This window comes from Cephus cinctus, unplaced genomic scaffold, assembly GCF_000341935.2.
Source record: "Cephus cinctus unplaced genomic scaffold, Ccin1 Ccin1_scaffold0629, whole genome shotgun sequence".
NCBI classification, from domain to species: Eukaryota; Metazoa; Arthropoda; class Insecta; order Hymenoptera; family Cephidae; genus Cephus; species Cephus cinctus.
Genome location: NW_014333270.1, coordinates 187,379 through 207,043, shown reverse-complemented (window position 1 = coordinate 207,043; position 19,665 = coordinate 187,379). Strand labels below are relative to the sequence as shown.

At 40.5% G+C, this 19,665-nt stretch overlaps 3 protein-coding genes across 12 annotated transcripts in view; 2 read left to right on the top strand and 1 right to left on the bottom strand.

Moving 5' to 3' along the window:
- Positions 1 to 8,509, top strand: part of LOC107269311 (agrin) — a 189,182-nt gene extending 180,673 nt beyond the window's left edge. For 4 of the 7 annotated variants that reach the window (XM_025086575.1, XM_025086576.1, XM_015743015.2 and 1 more), the window contains 11 exons: positions 1,287 to 1,481; positions 1,602 to 1,775; positions 1,859 to 2,198; positions 2,280 to 2,507; positions 2,594 to 3,189; positions 3,272 to 3,683; positions 3,775 to 4,028; positions 4,108 to 4,210; positions 4,323 to 4,430; positions 4,594 to 4,768; positions 4,929 to 5,186. In XM_025086575.1, coding sequence (XP_024942343.1) covers positions 1,287 to 1,481; positions 1,602 to 1,775; positions 1,859 to 2,198; positions 2,280 to 2,507; positions 2,594 to 3,189; positions 3,272 to 3,683; positions 3,775 to 4,028; positions 4,108 to 4,210; positions 4,323 to 4,430; positions 4,594 to 4,768; positions 4,929 to 5,186 — 2,843 coding nt within the window. Of the gene's footprint in view, positions 1 to 1,286; positions 1,482 to 1,601; positions 1,776 to 1,858; positions 2,199 to 2,279; positions 2,508 to 2,593; positions 3,190 to 3,271; positions 3,684 to 3,774; positions 4,029 to 4,107; positions 4,211 to 4,322; positions 4,431 to 4,593; positions 4,769 to 4,928 lie in introns of all 7 variants that reach the window. The other 3 variants (XM_015743018.2, XM_015743012.2, XM_015743017.2) reach the window with 2 other exon arrangements.
- A 149-nt stretch (positions 8,510 to 8,658) lies between these two features.
- LOC107269313 (actin-binding Rho-activating protein) lies at positions 8,659 to 18,389 on the bottom strand. Of its 3 annotated transcripts, none has more exons than XM_025086582.1 (4): positions 18,336 to 18,389; positions 9,575 to 9,705; positions 9,143 to 9,392; positions 8,659 to 9,035 (listed from the first exon to the last, which is right to left on the bottom strand). In XM_025086582.1, exons 1-4 carry the CDS (start codon positions 18,372 to 18,374, stop codon positions 8,931 to 8,933), a joined length of 525 nt encoding a protein of 174 aa, XP_024942350.1. In that variant the 5' UTR covers positions 18,375 to 18,389; the 3' UTR covers positions 8,659 to 8,930. The 3 variants fall into 3 exon arrangements, with proteins under 3 accessions (XP_024942350.1, XP_024942351.1, XP_015598507.1); XM_025086583.1 differs by lacking the exon at positions 18,336 to 18,389 and adding an exon at positions 9,834 to 9,852 and having other exon boundaries at positions 8,680 to 9,035; XM_015743021.2 differs by lacking the exon at positions 18,336 to 18,389 and adding an exon at positions 10,813 to 11,017 and having other exon boundaries at positions 8,687 to 9,035.
- LOC107269300 (elongation factor 1-alpha) overlaps positions 11,138 to 19,665 on the top strand; it is an 11,576-nt gene continuing 3,048 nt past the window's right edge. Inside the window, exon 1 of one of the 2 annotated variants that reach the window (XM_025086578.1) lies at positions 11,138 to 11,888. The gene's annotated coding sequence lies outside the window, so the exon portion shown is untranslated. Of the gene's footprint in view, positions 11,889 to 14,599; positions 17,306 to 19,665 lie in introns of those variants that run through there. The other variant, XM_015742994.2, reaches the window with a different exon arrangement.

The window sequence follows — 19,665 nt, the reverse complement described above, 5'->3', positions numbered from 1 at the left end:
AAAGAATGAAAAGAAATCTCGAACCGAGTCGCTGTGAATCCATTAAACTGGAAGTCCATCTTTCTGCTTTCCCTATATTCGATTGTTGCCCCAAGAAAATCTGCCAGTCCAGACATTGCTGCTCTTCCTTCGAGGAGCTCCTCTTCGTATCCCTTGACGGGCGCCTCAACGTCGGGTACCTCAAACAACCCCATCCCCATTACCATCCCCATCGACATTTCCAACTCGACTTCAGGATAGCACCGAAGGAAGTCAATCTTTTAAAAAGTTTTCCTAGACTCTTCTGCCGCGCAAGTTAAACATAAATTAGATTACGAAAGGCCAGTTTCCAGCGCACTTCAGAGCTCCTTCCAACTTTTGTATTTTCCGACTTTTTAGTCGTCGACCCTATCGGACTTGGTACAACGTGGCTCGCTCGCCATATTCATATCTCTCTCTCTCTCTCTCTCTCTCTCCATCTCTCTCTATCTCTTGGCCATGAATAAAGTAGCCTTTCACTTGGGGATTCCTCTTGCTTGTAATATTGTATTTTCCCAGTATACGCATTGATGGCTTATCAATCAGAGATAAATTTTTTGCTATTCAAAGCCACTCATTCTTCTTTTCTTATAGGAAGAACACCTAATTGATGGACAATTGCCACTCACGTACGATGAGCATTATTTAGAGATTATTTAAGGAATCCTCTTGTCCAACTACCCAAACGCTTGATAAAAATTTCACTTATAATGCACTGTAAAGTACAAGAGTAACACGAAACAGAACAGAGAAGCATATTAATAAAATAAATAACGAAGAAATAAGGAAGCCTTGAATAGCAGCAGGAAATTCAAGTTGTCAAGTTTTAGTAATAGAAAATAATACGGAATTGAAAAGTAATTAAAATCTCATCAAGGAGTGACACTGTACTACGCGCTACGCAAGTGACAGAGCAATGCATTTCCTGTAATCGCATTTTGCATAGAGTTTTTCTTTATTCCGCAGATAAACTAGTCGAACCTTCCTTCCTCGAGAAACTACCGACGGTTTCACCCGGAAGCACATTACAGAATTTGCAAAATCAATGGGACACTCCATCTAATGGATCAATTTCCATATAACGTAAATTCAATCATTTTCCGAAGAGAATATCACTCGTGCCTTCGACTTAACTTTTGCCATGTCAATTAAATTAAAATTTTCGACAATAAACGTTCCTCGAGTCATTGACCCTTGCTTTGCACCGAATGAAACACTAATCCCCTGACCACTCGAAAGCTTTACATCGAACCGCTATGAACTTTCAGACGACCCGATGGTGAACACAGACTTTCCCGTAAAGAGATACACAGCCGTCCAGTACACGCAGCCAGCTGCAGCTATATCGCCTTTATCCAAATCCACAAGGCACCTTCTGGTACCAGAACCGGATCCCCGTTATTATTACACGCATCGCGCCCACCAGGAGACCATCACCATCAACAGAGATAACCTGAAGCATGGTACGTCTTCTGCTTTTCAATCTCACAGATGATATCCTGCGGGACAAATTAGAAAAAGATGAAGTTATTAAAAAGAATTGGTATAGACTTTTACGTGTACTGAGCTAAGTTCGGTTTTAGGTGTAGCCGCTGCGTATAGACCAACACCAGCTACAATTAGAGTCGTTACAGCTCTTCTTGGTGACCTCTGCGCCGACGATAAGGACTGCACGATCCCGAACAGCGAGTGCATCAATGGTGGTTGCATCTGCGCCGACGGCTACGCCGAGACGAGCGACCGTCAGGAATGTTTCGGTGAGCGAGAACCCAGAACTTATTCGCTTGACTGTACATGAAAAACCCTTCGAGCCTCTAATTATACTCTAACGATTTTTCAGCGAATTATGTGCCGGTTACTCCTACAGAAGAATTTCGTGCTTGTCTCTCATATCCTTGTCACATGTCCTCTACGTGCATCGATTTGCCGAGCGCCACATTCGTCTGCGTGTGCAGACCAAATTACACGGGTTTGCTCTGCGACGAGGAGATGAACAAACGTGACTACGAGGTGCCGTCATTCGATGGAAAAAGTTACGTCAGAATGAACAGACTGAAGGCCTATCACAAATTCAGTATCGAGGTAGAATTTAAGACGTATGCTGATAACGGGATTATACTGTACAATCAGCAAAAGAAAGATGGCACCGGTGATTTCGTATCATTGGCCATTGTCGACGGGTCAGTCGTTCACATGTCAATGAAAATATTTATTATTTCATAAGTTTATCTATAATTCTTTTATTTAATTTTCTCCATTAGGCACGTTCAGTTCAGATACAATCTGGGAAATGGAGCGGTCATATTAACGTCCTCAGAACGAGTCTCCATGAAAACGTTTCATCGGATAGCAGCGAAAAGATATCATAAGGATGGAGTTTTGATATTTAACGACGGAGAGGATGTCGCTGGTCAGAGTCAGGGAATGCTCAAATCCCTAGACTTGAATCAAGACACGTTTGTCGGCCACGTTCCCACCAACTATACCAAGTAATTAAGCACCAGCTGTATCCCAATGTCAGCTTCTCTCATGATAGACACTCAGACTTCTTACAACAAACGGTATGATCTTTCAGGGTTTATGAAAATATCGGTACCAGCCACGGCTTATTGGGATGCATCCGTAAGCTCAAGATAAACAGGATACCTGTGGATCTGCACATGGGTCAAGACAAGGATATCCTGGAGACTTATCGCGTGAAGGAATGCGGTGAGAATGCCTGCGCAAATCTGCCCTGTCAAAATGGCGCCACCTGTCAGCCAATTTATGAGGAAGATTTGTGCAATGGCCGGGAATGCAAAAGGAGTCCACGCAAGGGACGGGGTCGATCTAAGGGCGTCAGCATCGTAAGATGCAAAGGTTCCCGCTGCGTTCCGGAATCACGAAAATCGAAAAAGAACTCGAAGAAACGTTGCGCTTCGTTCGGATGCGATTACGATTACGGCGCCGAGTACCATTCGAAATACGGACACAATTATGCCATGGATAAGTACGAACCGCAAGAATACAAATGCATCTGCCCACCGCAGTACACAGGCGTTAATTGCGAGGAAACGTTGGACCCTTGTATGACTGAGCCCTGCCAACATGGCGCCACTTGCGACATTCTCCCACAAGGCGGATACGTCTGCAAATGTCCTCCAGGCAGAACTGGCGAACAATGTGAAATCCGTAAGTTCCTCTCTCAGAGCTGAACGAATTATTATTTTTTCTTTCTACCATCTTACTGAATTAAAACGTATTCCTCGCGCAGTTGATGCGGAACTCACGGAGTTGCTGGTACCGGAAATGTCGGCCGATGGCTTTCTCGAAATGCCATGTCTCGAAGGTGTGGCCAAGGCGTTCTCCATCGAATTGTGGTTCCTCACTCGCGCGAACGACGGTCTCCTGCTGTACAACGGTCAATTGAATAACGGCAGAGGCGATTTCATAAGCCTAAATTTGGTCCGCGGCCGACTTGAATTCCGGTTCAATCTAGGAAGTGGCATAGCCAACATAACCTCGCCGGATCTTGTCAGTCTGGATACCTGGCATTGTGTCAGGATCAGTAGATTGGGTAGAGAAGGATTGCTGCAAATGGACGACGGTACAGTGGCTCGAGGACTTTCCGGAAGTCCTTTAACTGAACTCAATCTAGAGATGCCTCTCTATATTGGAGGAGTCAAGTAAGATAGGTTCTATGTTATTTTAATGAACTCACTAGGATTTCAATGTATTTGTTAAAACCTAAGAATGTGTATTCACTTGCTGCTGCAGACACTGGCGGGAAGTTCATCGTCTGGCCGGTGCCTGGACCGGACTCGTAGGAGCAATTCAGAGATTAATGGTAAACGGGAAAACTTACCAGAATCTCGCTGTAAACGTGACCCAGCATAACACCGAGGTCTACGATGGTTTGCCATGTCCAAGCAATGAAAATCCCTGTCACAATAGTGGCGTGTGTCTCCCTCTACTGAACAGCTACCTTTGCAAGTGCGCAGCCGGCTATAACGGACTCCATTGTGAATTCTGTAAGAGAGATTCTTGAAGTTGCTTAAGATTCGAGTTCTCCTATTCAGTCTTGATCTACGATCATTTATTTATTTACAGTCATGGGTTCGGGTCACGATGCGACCAGCAGCGAAATCTCTGAGAAACCTGTGCGGTTTAATGGCGATAATTTTCTACAATTCAAGCATCGCTTTGGCCGAAGGTAAGAGAACTCATAATTTATTCTAGATCAACCAGTCGTCCATGACTAATCTGGCCCAACTGGTATTAACTTGAACATAGTCAACTAACTCTAATCTCTACTAACTTCTCAGTCCTAACGTCACTAATACCACGCTTGGAGAATACTTCGAGGAGTCTTACTTCGATTATGATTTGGAAGATGATATCGATTACGAGTACGAGAGTTACGATTATGCAGAGTAAGTTTTAAAAGGTTTAGAATGACTTTTCTTTATGATATCGAATATCCTCGTGATCCTTCTGTTGATTCCCATTCTAGTATCTCCTCGATACGTTGAAATGTAATTAACACAAAGCGACAACACACGACCTGTCACGTAATGTCCTGATAATGAATTCCAGGCGCAGAGGACAACAATCAAACAAACTCGATCTAAGATTAAGGACAACGCATCCCGAGGGTCTGATAGCGTGGATAGGACGTGGCAAGGCTGAACACTTAATATTGTCCTTGCAGGAAGGACACGTAGTCCTGACGTACAAGAGCAAAAGCGAGGAAATTTCCCTGAGGAGTAGAGTACGTATAATTGCCACTATCCTCGTAGCTCGCATTAACTTTGTCCTACGCGGTACGTGCATTTATCTAGACACGCGTATTTACATATCATACTTTCTCTCGAAGAGTCAAGAAATATAATTCGGCAGATCAGTATTCAGGTTTGTCTTTGAAATTTCAGGAAAGAATCGACGACGGTATCTTCCATCACATAAAGGCGTCGCGACGTCGAAAGGCAACCCTCATCCAGATAGACGAGCTCCAGCCCGTGAAACTCTCGACGGAATCAAGTCTGCTAATGACCAACGGGAAACTGTTCATCGGTGGAAAACCTGGCCACAGGGGTTTAAAAGCCTGCGTCACGGATTTCATAATAGACAAGAGGCGTTTGCAACTGGCGAGACGAAAGATTGAATTTTGCCACGATAACGACGTATGATAGCGAGCCGTGAGTCATCGGATAAGCTCCGACGCACCGCTTCCAGTTAGATTAAGGAAAGTCGTGGAAATGGCGGGGACCGTTGTCGCGAGTTAACAAGAAATCTTTCAAGTATTAGAAAGACACCAAACGGAATAACTCTGCGCCAGGATTAAAAAATTTACAAGGAATGTTATACAACAATATGTAGAAGAATGCGTACAACAAGATTTACTTATGTCGCCCTGCGAAGGAACTTGCTTCAGGATTTTTCCATCCTCGGTTTAAACGTTTGTCTTTACTTACGAGGAGATAGTAAGCAAACGAAAAGACATGCTTGAATGGGACGCGAGTTTTAGTGAAAATTAGAAAATCGTGATTGTTCGTAGGAATTAATGAGGAAGACAAAGAAATACAATTTCTAAGGAGGAAGGAATGAAACCAGACAAATAGCAAAGAAGAGAATATTCAAATGCTATATTTCCATCGAAAGACAATAATATATTTTTAAGTATATCCGTGACGATATTCGCTCACGGATACAAAATATATATATAAATTTACTCTGTAAACATACTTTTAGAAAATCGGCGTGGACTATTAAGATCAATGTAAATGGGAATTTACCTTTTTTTTGCGGTATCTCAAAATTTCAGTCGATAGTTGTAATATTAAGAGTAAGATAATGAGAGACATGCACACACGTACACACGCGTCATTATATATAATGCCAAGACTGACTAACATGGAGGAAGAGAAATTAAAATCGGTGTTATGTTTGAGTGTTCGGTAGAGAGGTTTAATATTGTGCATTTCCGATGAAGCAAAAATGTATTTTAAAGGACTGTTGATTTATGCCAGTAGATTGCATTGTTTCAGATAGGCGAAGCTTTTTATAAATGAGCATAAAGTATATATATATAAATGCCTATGTTATATATATATATATTACATTCCATTATCATGGACAACAGATGTATCCGATAGATTCTCTATATTATGTAGATATAATATATATTATAGATATTTATAATATCTATGTGTAAAACAAATATTAGGATAATGAGATTGAATAGTAATTAAATGTGTATTTAAGAAACAAAAGTATGTGACAAGGAACAATTGTAAAAGATTCGTCCGATATGAGAGTGTGAGTCCATTTCCCAAAATATGTAAATAATAGAATGTACGTTAATTATCTATTGATTGATTATCGCATAAGTAGAATGTACCTATATTGGACCTAATGACTCTAACGACCTAAAGATGTTATTTGATACATATGAAAATCTTAACGAGACGCGGCTTAATTTTCTAAATGGAAAACATCGATAGATCAAGTGATCCTTGTATACGAAGTTGTACGGTTTAATGTCATCGACGTCGTAATTCCATCGCGAGAGAAGATGGAATGAAAGAGTAATAGGAAAGAAATGTGAGAGAAAGGCCATTTTGTAAAAGAGATATTTTGTGAAGACTACAAGATCCAAGAGAATTATTTTCAAAGAAGAAGCACGCACATTTTGAGGACTTTCAAGAAGCTGTATTCTTCGTCACAAGGAGATATTTTTAAATTTGATTCAACAAAAATATTTAATTAGGTCGCCACTGTATACGCCGAAAGGATAAAATGTGAAATGATCCCAACAAGATTCATTAGCATTTGAAGATATGAAAAACAGTGAAAAAACGTACAGTCTGTGAAAAAACTTAATTCGCATTGTTTTCTACTATCAAACGATAACTTGTATGAATACTATGTCAGACTTCGAAGCGTCACAATTAAGATAGATTCTAACGAATAATACGTATCTAGCGAACGCAAGTCGCGCTCTATAATATCATAAAAATATCACAAGAGTGTTTTGGTAGATTTAATAGTAGAGCAACATAACGACGCAATTCCTCGCGAATTCCATAAAGAATTTCAGCAGTGATTCACGGATTTCGCCAGCAATTCAGCAGAGATTTATGTATAAGGTGCATTACGTGACTCGTGAGTCGTGGACGACCGTGAAACTCCTCCATCTAAGAATTTCATTTATCTGCGGAATTTAGAAAGAGAAAAAGATTGAGAGGAAACGAAAAAACGTATGTTAGAAAATATATATTTAGCCAGTATAACAAAGCGAATATCGATCGGTGAGACTTTCAGTAGAGTTCTCCGACGATCGCAACGCCCCCGCCACTGATTTCGCGAATGAAAAATCGAGCTTAAGGAACGTCGCCGGGACGAGTGGATTTATTAATATTGGATTAGCGGTGTGAAAATGTTAAGAAAGAGAATAATGAAAATACAATAAAGCGTTGCATAGTGCCGTAGCTCGTAGCAAGAGACGTGACGTGATACGTGGAAACTTGTAGATTTGACAGGAATTTTCTGGCTGTCTGAAGAATAAAAGGAAATGATAGAACTCATTGTGAAATTAATCATGGAAGGACATCGCGAGCAATCTTACACATATCCATATGTTTACGTATCTTCTTTGGACTCCGTAAAGATTAAGGATGAGGATTTCAAGCCGTAAGGAAATGAATGAAACATTTATTCCGAATTTCCAAATTATCATGAAACACATATCGAGAATACCGATTATCTTACACTCTGCATCAAGTAAATATGCATTTTTCTCAAGACGAGAGTGCAAAAAGGGACGAGCCAAGTTTTGCTTCTGGGATGCTGACGGTGAAAATATTGTCAAACTCTTGAAAAGGACGATGAAATCACCGTCTTTTTTCATTAACTTTTCTTCGCCTGCCATTCATTCTGCGTCGACCTTTATTGCGCGTGTTTGCATCTCAAGGAACTTTGAAAGTCTCGAAAAGATACCGAAGATAGAGACAATGCTGCCGCGTGACTAATCGTCGACAATTCGAATTCTCTCGTCCAATGAAATAGAGGAAATTTTGCAAAAAGTTTTCTAGCGGACATGAGTCAAAAGACAATAGTTGCCCCAAGCGGACGAGAGCGCAGCAAATCTCTTGCGAGAAAACTACTTATACTTACTGCCAACCTTAGATAGGTGGATACGTCTTTTTTATTTTTTATTTTTTTTATTTTTTTTTTCACTAGTATCCGTGACTCTGGCAGCGTGTATGGTGCAAGAGAGTTTTAGAGATTCTGGGAAATGTCACGTCTACGTCAGGGTACGCTTTAATCGAGAAAATTATGAGTTTTCTTTCAACGTGTAGCACACGTGTGAACGCTGCCCTCAATTAGTTTTTTACTTTGATACCGTCATACTGTGACCGTAACGCTCGAAACCTAATGGAGCTACTATGTAACAAAAAGCGCATTGTAAAGTAACTGTATATAAATATATAAATTATGCGATTACCATCAATTGGTTCGCCATGTTGTATTTTTTTTGTGGATTTTCCCTTAAACCCATTTTAAGGAATTTTCTAAAAGTCACTTAAAGCTGTAAGCCTACTTGTATAAAATAATTGAATCAGGTCTCAATGGTTCCAAATGGAAATCTGTAAAAACGGATTTATTTCTAATACACTTGTGTATTGTATATCACATTAACACAAATTTCATTCATTATATTTACAGCAAATCCGCTTTCGCGTGCCATTCATTCTCGCATAATACAAATTACGGATTAAGTAAAAACTAATGGTCGTGCTCGCATTTAATCCGGGGTGTACAATAAATTAATATAGGCCCCCGTCGTCTCTTGTCACGATAAATATTTGTCACAAGGGATGGCAACAAATTGGATACTTAATTAAGCAATATTATATACACATCATTAGGGATTAACTCTGGCCCTCCTTCGCCAGTTCTTCCAATCGCTGCCTGAAGATCTGTCTGATTTCGGCAATTGGTTTGGTCAGGAAGATCGGTACGTTGTCGTCCCTCCTCTATTATAAAACAGACAAAATAATGTCAATATCGAAAATTTCAAAAATCATTATTTCCTTTAAAATGGAAAAGACCCGTGACATCGAATAACTAAATTTTGTCTTACCTGGAAAAGGCATTCCCCTTCAAATTCTACGAGCTTTTGCTTCCTGGCTCTGAGAAGAAGACCGACGCACTTATCACTGACATGGGTGTAGATGTTGAATAGGTCACCGAAAGTGATGCCAATGATTTCCGGCATATCCTTGCAAGGAGTTCCATTTTGACTGATGATCTCGCAAAGCTCTTGAATTTCACGGGAAATATGTGCTGTAGCTTTGCGTCCCCGAATATCTGAGAGAGATCCGGCCGCCGGGCTAAAACGAAATAATATATTTTTATTCAATTTTATAATAATAAGATATCAAATTTGTAATGTACCAACTCTTTTCATCTGGCGTACATTCGAATATAATGTACACGCAATAGAGAATTGATAATGATATAAACATTTCCGTACAAGAGCCGTTGGTGAACAAAAAATCAAGATTCAACTTACCGGCCATATTCGTCTTTCGAAAATTTAGGTTTCTCGATATTTAAACCGGAAGTGAAAGGATTTTTCTTTTGCCCATCCAAATGCTTGTCGGCATGCTGATTAAACATGGCAACCTTGTCTCCCAAAGATTCCTAAAATACAAAAACAGAATGTCAACATTTTAGAATGTTTCCATAAACTTAATTGACTATATTGTAATCTCAAAAAAGATACAAAATCAAAGCACTTGAAACTTCTCCGTACGTACTGACGATCTTACCGAGAAATCAAATAATTAATCAAAAGAAATCTTAATTGACGTCCATGCAAGAATATTTATGCCGCTCAAAAATACACGAGCGCTCGAGTCCGAAGCTCCACGCTTTGAGAATTCCGAATTCACAATGAACGACCTCCATAGCTCAGGAAAACTTGCTAAAAGTATATGACGTACGTCGACCATCTGCCGTCTAGCGATGCCGAACGACGTACAGACGCAGTATGCGCATCTTCGGGGCTTCTAAGCCTGAGTTGAACAGTGACTTTCAAGAACTTCTTGAAACCTAGAACTTTCTCAAGTCCATTTTCTACTACCCAGGCTTAACAGAATGACCAAGTCAAAAGGAGTGACAAATGACACATTAAAGTGCAACTAAATGCCAACCGAAAGGATGCAGGATAACTTTTGTACGGACTTGTTGTTTTCCTTTGAATGTCCACGTAAAAGAAAAATATGAATATGCGGACACAGGATCTAGCATTCTAGCGAAAAAGATTCGCGACTACCTAATCAACTAGGAATGTTGGATGGGATCCAATAGAGCAGGCTGTCGACTGGCCCTGACCATAAAAGACATCGCGATGGCATTTTGTCAAGTTTTCTTTATCTATATAGGTCCCTACATTCATACATTAAGCACGTGATACCCTCACGAGATTTGAACTGGTCGTTTATGAGATATGAACGTGTCGACGCGTGGAAACTATCCTTAACCTTGATATGTACTTTCTTCTTTGACAATATCGCTTTTCGAAGATCAATCAACGTGACACGACCTAGACCTTCCGTTTGATCCTGCTGCGTTTGACCCAGAGCATCGACGGATCGTTTATTGAAAAATATTCCTTTAGTAAGATAGACGCGTGTATATTAATTATAGGAGAAAATAAAGAAAAATAATTTGCAATTAATTATAAAGTTTCAATATCTAAAACTTAATGGAATTGTCGCACAGATACTCCGGGCAAGAAATACTCACGAACATTACTGAAGACATTTTGCCGATTCTCACTGAAGGTTTACCACGCGAAATTAAATCGAATGTCCAATACTATTTAGGTACTATCTATTTTAACGAAAGCGAATGTTGACTTTCGAGAGCACACTGGAGGCTTTTATAAGCAGCTTGGACCTCTTTTACTTGGTTAGTTATTAATTATGCTTGCAGGGCGCGCGCCTCGTGAGTAAAGCTTCGCGAGGCTCGGCGTCTTTTTATAAGAAGCTCTCGACGTCAAAAAGCTCCCCCCAAAATGTTACTCGGATCTGAGTGGCTCGCACGCGAAATATTCGCGCCACACCAGACCTTTTCTGAGCCAATTTCAAACGAATCGTCGCATTTGATTGGCTGCCAAACAACGGCCTACTCTGAAAATGCTGTTCCACGATGAATCAAAAATTATTCTGATTATTAGTAACGTGTTCACATCAGAATTATAGTAATCAGTTGGCTGCTGTATCCATAGATAAGACTAAAAATACAATAAACTATATATATATATGTAGGATTTTGGGTCGCGAGGATGACGTGATTAACAGTCATTAATTTTAATTATTGAATATATCAGCAGGTATCGATTTCGCGGAGATACATTCGATCATGCATTTTTTATACTTCATCGACAACGACTGTCATCTTATAAACTTCCTTCGATCGTCAAGCGATCGTCAAGCGATCGTCAAGCGATCGTTGATGGTTTGTCGTTCCTTCTTCTTTTCCATTCCCACGTATGTATATGTATTAGATTAGCATGAGCCGCTTTTGAAATAAATGAAAAGAATTTCCGCAAAATCAAACCCTTTGGAAAAAAGTCATGTACGTAACAATTTGCTAGGCGCGCACGCGTACAGATCATATGTCAGAACATGTGTTTAAGTGTAAACAAAGATCCAGCAGAAAACGCCATCCATAAGAATTGATGGCGCTAACGAATGCACGTGCAGACATTGTTCAAACTGTGCCGGTAAGGAGAGTCTAATGAACAAGCTGACGGCGGCGAACTTGTTCGAAAATTGTCTGGCTGCTGTGTCCGACACTGGAGAGAGGTGAAGCCGAAGGTAATGCATAATAATAAAGTTAAAGATTTATCAGGAATTCGAGAAGAGCACGTTCCCAAATGACGCCAGTTATTTTTGTTAAGTCTAATCGTCCCTGCCCCGCCCTCGTAGCCACTTGTCTTCTGCCACTTCTCTTCTGCCCGAATGAAAAAGCACACGTTGTACTTAACGAATTAGCCAAGAGCGCTGGAAGCTCTGAGAGCGCATTCCGATCTAATTTTACGCATTAATCTTTGAGCGAACCGCGTATAGCAGGGCAAACGGTGTAATTTCAAGAACGTTCTCTGACCGACGATCCTCGTTAACCTTGTTCGAATTGAATAAATTTCTTTGGAACCGAAGGAAGAATTAGTTGAGAGGAAAAGTGACAAAGAAAAGCACTGCATGTGCGCTCGAGTGTTCGTTTAGTTATTTGACAAGAGAAGCAAACCTGTTCGCGAGTGAATTTGGCAAGGAGCGCGCAAAATGATTCACGTGCACGAGCCGTGACATTGAAATCCTTTTGAAAATCAAATTTTGATTCGCTCAATCGCGCCAAAAGAATCGAGCACGCTTTCTCGTAATCTTCACGTGATTTTAACGTGATTCTGCATCTACGTGAATTGCGCCGCGCGCTAACATTTTATGGGTCTGAACGGATTACATTGTGCAAGACTGTTGCAAAAACTAAGCAAATCTGTTTTTCAGCCGGATTTGAGGCTGCTCTATTTTAAAGGAATCGGTATGAGCATGGATAGGGGAACCGTAAAAGGCGAGGATCAATTTGTGGACTTACGAAACGGATCCTAGATGCGCCGTTCTGACCGGAAGTACGGAATTAGATCTGTTTTTGCGCCGTTTGAGCGTGAATGAATGCTACGTCATTAGAGAGTCCGGCCCGCAGCACTGTAATGCCAACACAGCAATGCACATTGGTCCTTTGGTCACATCTTTAGTCCAAGATTAGGTGGCAATGGATCTTCTTCACCATTTCGACCTGAGCTATTTATTTCGAAAGTTCGCCCGAATTAAATTCCCATTAAGAGCGCCGCACGTCATACGGCAACTACAGAGAAGCTACAGAGAAGCTACAGAGAAGCTACAGAGAAGCAGCGACGCTGGTGCATTCGGCTGCTTCACAAGTCCAAAAGGATCCAGGGAGTTGTTATCCAGAAATAAGTCGACGCAGCCAATTTTAGATCTTTCTCGGAATGACTGCACGAAATTGTCCACTGTGTAGATCCAATTGGCATCCGGAAATCCGGTGGGAACTGACTACCCACGTAATTTCTAGCTAGGACGCTGACAATGAATGTTCAGAGCTACTTTTGACTAAGAAAAATTCTTTAGAAATGAGTCACCCTATTATTTTCAACCAGGAAGCTTCTTCATTTTCCTTAAGCTAACGATTCTTACTTCATTCTTAACTATCTCGTCTCACTTCCGCAGTGAATCATTATACGGATAATTGACACATTCGACTGTAAAAATAATTATGAAATTCTAAGCAAAATACGTTGGTCCATAATCAGGAAAGATCCACAGTGCGAACCCTTTTCGAATGGCTGGATCCGCGATGAAGAATTCCTCCGGGCATAAGTCACGAACCACAGCTCGACCTTCAAGGACAAATTTATGTGGAATTTCCCCAGTGGAAGGTCAAAAATATATTTATAATTCCTGACCGACCCACGGAAGCCAAGGCTGTCCGGATGAACCCTCGGTGACCTCTCAGTCGCCGACAATGGCCCTGGAATCGGTAAAGTGAGTGCGACAGAAGAGACAAAGCAAGCACAGAGTGTGCCGAGTACAGAAAGATACTCTTTCAGAGGGATTTCGTGTGGGAATGCAATAAAATAAGAATCTGGATCCGTAAGGCTAACCTAATGCAACACGCGGTCAGTAGTCGAGCACGTGCTTCCTATAAATAATTCCAGTGGACGGCCGATTCACTGCTTTAGAGCAGAACATACATATGTAGATTCTAGTAGTGCGTTGAACACATCACGTGGAGTAGTATAGTTATTCGTAGTATCGAGAAGAGAGGGAGGACAGATTGAAAAGAGAGAGAGTGAGAGAGAGAGGGAAGAGGGCCACGCGTATTCTTTATCTACCAAATTCAAAACTCAACCGACGACGACATTGACGCCGACGCCGACGCCGACGCCGACGCCGACGCAAAAACAGAATACGACAACGTCCATTGAAGAAAACTCAAATAGCAGGACGTCACGATGCTGCCGTCGCACCGGCGTCGACGCCGTTCTCGCCAACATGCTCGCCAACATGCTTGTCAACATGACGCCCAGAACACGCGAGAAAAGTGTCTATCGCGTTAACGATCCGCTAATTTTAAGACTTAAGTAACGCGTTACTCACTTTACCTAGAAACACTCAGACCGATGATGGAAATATTCGAAATGTGCCGTCGTAAACGAACGTCAAATCGTAAGAAGTAAATACGGACTTTTACACAATAAAGACGTAGAACGGCTAAATGTTGAACATTCTATTTGTAAAGGTCGTGTATCGGTAGCTTCGCTACGGTCTAACGAGATGATAGACGACAAACTATTTGGACACGTTTCATCCTACGTTTCACGTCCTACAGAAGATTCGAGAGAAAATGCTGCGAGGGTAGCTTGCTAAGAAATGCGCAGCTGGCTCGCGCTTGGCAGGGAGCACGGAATTTCGAAGTAATTAGGCGAATCCTGATGCTGAGTTACGCAACTCTATACCTTTGACTCATAAGCTAGAGACATGACACGAGACTTGGACATCGGCAGAGAACGCCTTAATATTAGCGTGACCACGCAACAGACACCTGACACCTAATATTTATCGTAGAATGCGACCAAAGAACGAAATAAAAATTCGATTTCTCCAATCAGTTTATCGATTTTACACGATCTCGGAAATTTTAATACGGACGAGATATACATTGCATTCTACAAAGCACGCGAAAAGGAAGTGAAAAATGGTTTTGCTAATTCGGCAGGGAGAACGATAAATTCCAGCGCTAAGTCAAGGTCGTTAAAAGATACATCATTTGCACGTGATCTATAATCGCGCGATTTTACTTCGAATCGGTATTTTCGCGGAGCAATGCAAAGTGCACGAGAGAAGATGAAAAGAAATACTAAATGTTGCTGGGATAAATACATTGGCCCAGTACACCTTCTCGAAGTTTGCTGAGCCTCGGCAATGCTCAGGAAGCTACTAGGATTCATTGGGAGGATTATTGTTCCATGGAAAAAAACAAAACACTAGTGTGACGTTGATCGTTCTGCCGAATTGGCTTCCAGCCCATCGCTTGTGCCGCGAGCGTAGCTGTTACGCAAAAGTAAACACGAGTTAAGTGATCGGTTATGTGTCGCTTTTTAAGATACCGCAAGGTGATCTCTCAATTCAGCGTAATACTCCCGAATGTCACCTGGAATGTTCCAAACAGACTTCAACAACAACGAAGGACCAGACACGTCATTATCACGATTTTCAAGTCTGATTGTGAGTAATATTAAGAGGATGGACGTCAATTAACACTTGATCTTCAGTTGTAACGTTGCTCACCTTGATTATTCAAGAGTTTCTAGTAGTTTAAAAAAGTAACTAAACAGTTTTTTATGCAAGTCTCGATGTATACCTGAAAATATATTTTTCCTAAGGAATAGAGTGGAAAAAATAACGGAGCCTAAGGTGCAACATATTATACCATGTTGCTTATTCAACATGTCTTGAAAGATCAACTTTAATCGTGAATGTGCAGCTTACGATCTCTTTTATCGATTTTATATCTCCTCGAAAAATCAGTATATTCGAGTCAGTTTTAAAGACGGTTTTCTGCCATTCCAAATACAGTAAGCAGGGTTCGCATTGGGTGCGAATCTGGCCGAAAATAACGTAGCAATACGTCAATGAGTCGAGGAGCCTGTCAAAATAGAGCTGGACGCTCGGAGACCATAACAAAAACAGAAAGCAAAAAGTAGAGCAAAAAGTTTTTTACCAAAGAGAAGCGGAAAAGACTAGGGCGCTACACGCAATAGAAAAATTCTATTTCGAGACGAGACAACATTATATTTTTGGCTATTTCGTCACAACTGCGCTGACACGTATCGACGTATTCTGCGTGCTAGGAATGCGTCCGTTGAGCGTCGAGACGTCTCATGGAAAGTTCGGTATGTGAAATAAACGCGGCCTTCGTTTATAAACTAGACTGCTGCACGTTTGCGCCGCGAAATGCAAAACGGGATTCCTTAGATTGCGAGCGAAATATGCAAAGTAGGATTATTTGAACAGAGTAACGAGTGTTTCTCCTCAGCTGCTCTTTTCCTTCTTAACGGAGAAACTCATTGACTTCGGATATACGCGGGATAGCGAGTAAGGATCTTGAAAGAGGCACGCTTAATTTTTTTTTATTTTTATTCAGCAGGTCAAAACATTTGTCAGTTCCTATACGATTCGAAGGTCGTGGTGCTAAGCTATTTACAGACTTTATTGCGGATATGTTACAACACATCAATATTTATCTGAAGAATAGATCTGTAGAATATTGCCTGGAGAATTCGCACGGACCTTGATATTAGTGTTCTAAGAAAATGTCTCAATTTTTAGATAAACAGGAAACTCGAGTGCTCGTTTCAATGAAGATACGCTCAAAATTTAATACTCATTCTTATATGAAGCTCCCACGTGATTTTCTCAGTAATTGTTACTGCTCTGTTTACGTTTTATAATTTGTTGCGTCCTTTGTCAGAAGTTATTCGACTGTGAACATCCGACAGCATCCCTTAATGATCCCGAACGCATTGATGCGAGTACAGATGCGACAAGCTTTGCTCATATTGCGAAAATAAAAAAAAAATACGCAACACTCGGGGGAGAAACGTGAAGAACTGGTAGCTTAGAAAAAAATTAAACAATATACGGTAGTCTAGATATTCGCGAAATTATTTGATAGCATCGATTAGGTTTGAAACTTTGCATACAAGATCTCATAAAAAATTGTATACTCTAAGATAATTACAATTAAGGAACCAGGTATCAGAGTGCGTGCCCATTTTCTGTACATTATACTTTTATGTACGCGTCTACTTGCATGTAGAGCGTCAATAAATATTTGCCGGTGAGTCGTCCGCACAGGCTAAACTGAACGGAATGCATTTGGGACGTGAGCGCGTAAGAGCAGGACGAGTAAGTGTCAGGTGATAGGCTCTTTCTTTTGTCTCGAACGAAGTAAAGCCGAGAATGGACCAATCACATTTGAGCTTGTACTTCGGCCATCTTCGGCACGCCGTCGCAATGCACTTCCGCTTCCCATCGCGGCGGCGAATAGCGGAGGATACTCGCGACGTTTTCCCCGTTTCCGACGTCTCGTCGGAATTTTACCGAAGGAAATACGGCGTTAGAGGGAGGATTTTTGGCGAGCCACCGTCCTTCCGGTAAGTAACGAACGCATCAACACCGAGTAGTCGCTCCTCGTGCACGTAGGACGTCATTATGCTCCTAATAAAATACTAGAGCTCAATAGAGAATTCCGATGCCGGCTTCGCCCCCACGTTCACCGTTACACATATTGATTTCCAGAATCTTTCACCGCCTTCAATTATTCTCCCACTACGAGATCATTACTTTCCATGAAAATCTTCCGAACTTTAAGTAAAAATTTCATTTCCAGAATTGAAGGTTTTCCTGCTTTCGAAGTTTCAGCCTTTCGAAATGCTCTCTGCCTGGTCTGTGATTGGCATGACATTATACAAATTGAAATTGTCCAATACGCAATAATTATTTAAACGAATTGTTTTGATGGATCAATCTACTGTTAGTCACTTATAATTACTGAATGCCAACAAAATTCTGAAGTACATTTTATCTCAATGACTTGACATCTTCAAAAGTAAATGCGTAATCCATAGATTTCTTTATTTCATTCTAATTTTTTTTATTTCTGTCAATAGTGGTATTTTCCTACGGCTATTGAGCGGGATCAATTAATTTTTGTTTGCAACAACACAGTTTTAAAAATCAACAACAGTGTTCATGATAAACTTTTGTAACAACGAAGGATGCATTTCAATGCATAATATTCGTTTCTAGTCTGCCTTATTTCACAAATCGATCACTTTTCTCCATTAATTTATATTAGAATGTTTGAATTACGATGTAATTTACATTCATTAGTAGGCAATTAAATACAATTTGCAATTCTTTAATACCACTTGTCATTCGCAATGATTTCTGCGTGGTAAACGATTAATGATGTTTTGAATAATGAGTTACGACTAATCCGTTCGCGCGATTTTCATCCTAGGAACTTTTATTTATTGTCGTGGCTACCTTGACTTGCTGATCCCTAGGCCCAGTCGGTATTATGAGAAGGAGCCAGAAATTCCAAACTTAGCACAGCTCATGTCCGCAACAAACATTTAAACATTTTCGTATTGAACGCTCATTGAATGATTTGCACCTCACCATATTATCCTCATGCCCATTCTGCTGAATTTCCTCCATTAACTCAAAATAAAAACCAACTCAGAAACGATTTGCTCTCGAAGTATTAATATTACTGAAGCTCACTAAAACTTGCAAGAAGCACAGTACTCTGAGGAGAAAAGCGACTGATCCCAAGATGCAGAAGTATTCTTAGCTATTTCAAGCCCTGGCTCTATTTTTTCTTTCTTTGTTTCTTCAATGACTTGGTGCTTTCTGATACCAATACATAAAATACTAACAAACTTATCAAGTAAACTTGACACTCGTAGCAAAACTTGCATAGAAATATGATTTCATTTATAAATGCAAATAAACTGTTAACGATAAATTGAATCAAATTAAGATTGGCAGAAGGTACACTTAGCATAATTAGTAACGATATTACTGACATTCCTAAAACATATTAAAAAATATATACATATACACATAAGTAAAGCTTAATAACATAATTGGATATTTTGTTTCGTGATAATAAACACTTTAGAAACTTTAAAAACACGTGTATACGGAAGTCATACGTCAGACTTCTAGGCAGTAGTTGGATGAGCTTTTATCACGTGCACACAAATTGCTATTGATTTCATTAGACGTTGTTCAATCAACAATGACTATTTCGCAAAGTATCTAGCATTTGTTTTTTCAGCATTTGTCTTTAGGGCTTCGTGTCGCCTACTTCTACTAGTCACAAAAGTGCAACACTACGCTGCCGTTACAACATTGAAAAATTGACAAGTGTTTAGAATGGTGTAATCGCAAAGTTAATCACTTTTGTACCTACGTGAACCTGGCAGCCGACATAAAAATATTATAATTTTCAAAACCCAATTCGATTGTACCCCGTTTGTACCTGGTTGTACCACTTTAATTTTCGTTTGTACCTCAAAGAATTGAAAATTACAGGGGGGGTCAAAAAACCGCTAGCACCCAACTTGGAGTAATTTAAATTCTGTTTGCAGGGATGAATTTAGAATCGTTTGTACCCGTTTGTACCACCGTTAGTTTCGTTTGTACCCCAATGGGTAAGGAGATACAGGATTTCCAAAATTTACTAAGGGATGACTCCGCCATTTTTGAGCTGGCTCAAACCTGCGAAGGGGTGGTGGTTTAGAATCGTTTGTACCCGTTTGTATCACCGTTAGATTCGTTTGTACCCATTTGTACCACTGTTAGTTTCGTTTGTACCCCAGCGGGTAAGGAGATACAGGATTTTCAATATTGACTAATAGGTGACTGCCATTATTTGAGCTGTCTCAAATCTGCGAAGGGGTGCTAGTTTAGAATCGTTTGTACCCGTTTGTACCACCGTTAG

Coding starts and splice junctions, on each gene's coding strand:
- LOC107269313 (XM_025086582.1), bottom strand. CDS start 18,374: ATGGAGGAAATTCAGCAGAATGGGCATGAGGATAATATG. Junction 9,393..9,574: donor TCGAAAGACGAATATGGCCG/GTAAGTTGAATC, acceptor ATTTCGTTTTAG/CCCGGCGGCCGGATCTCTCT. Junction 9,036..9,142: donor AAGGGGAATGCCTTTTCCAG/GTAAGACAAAAT, acceptor GTTTTATAATAG/AGGAGGGACGACAACGTACC.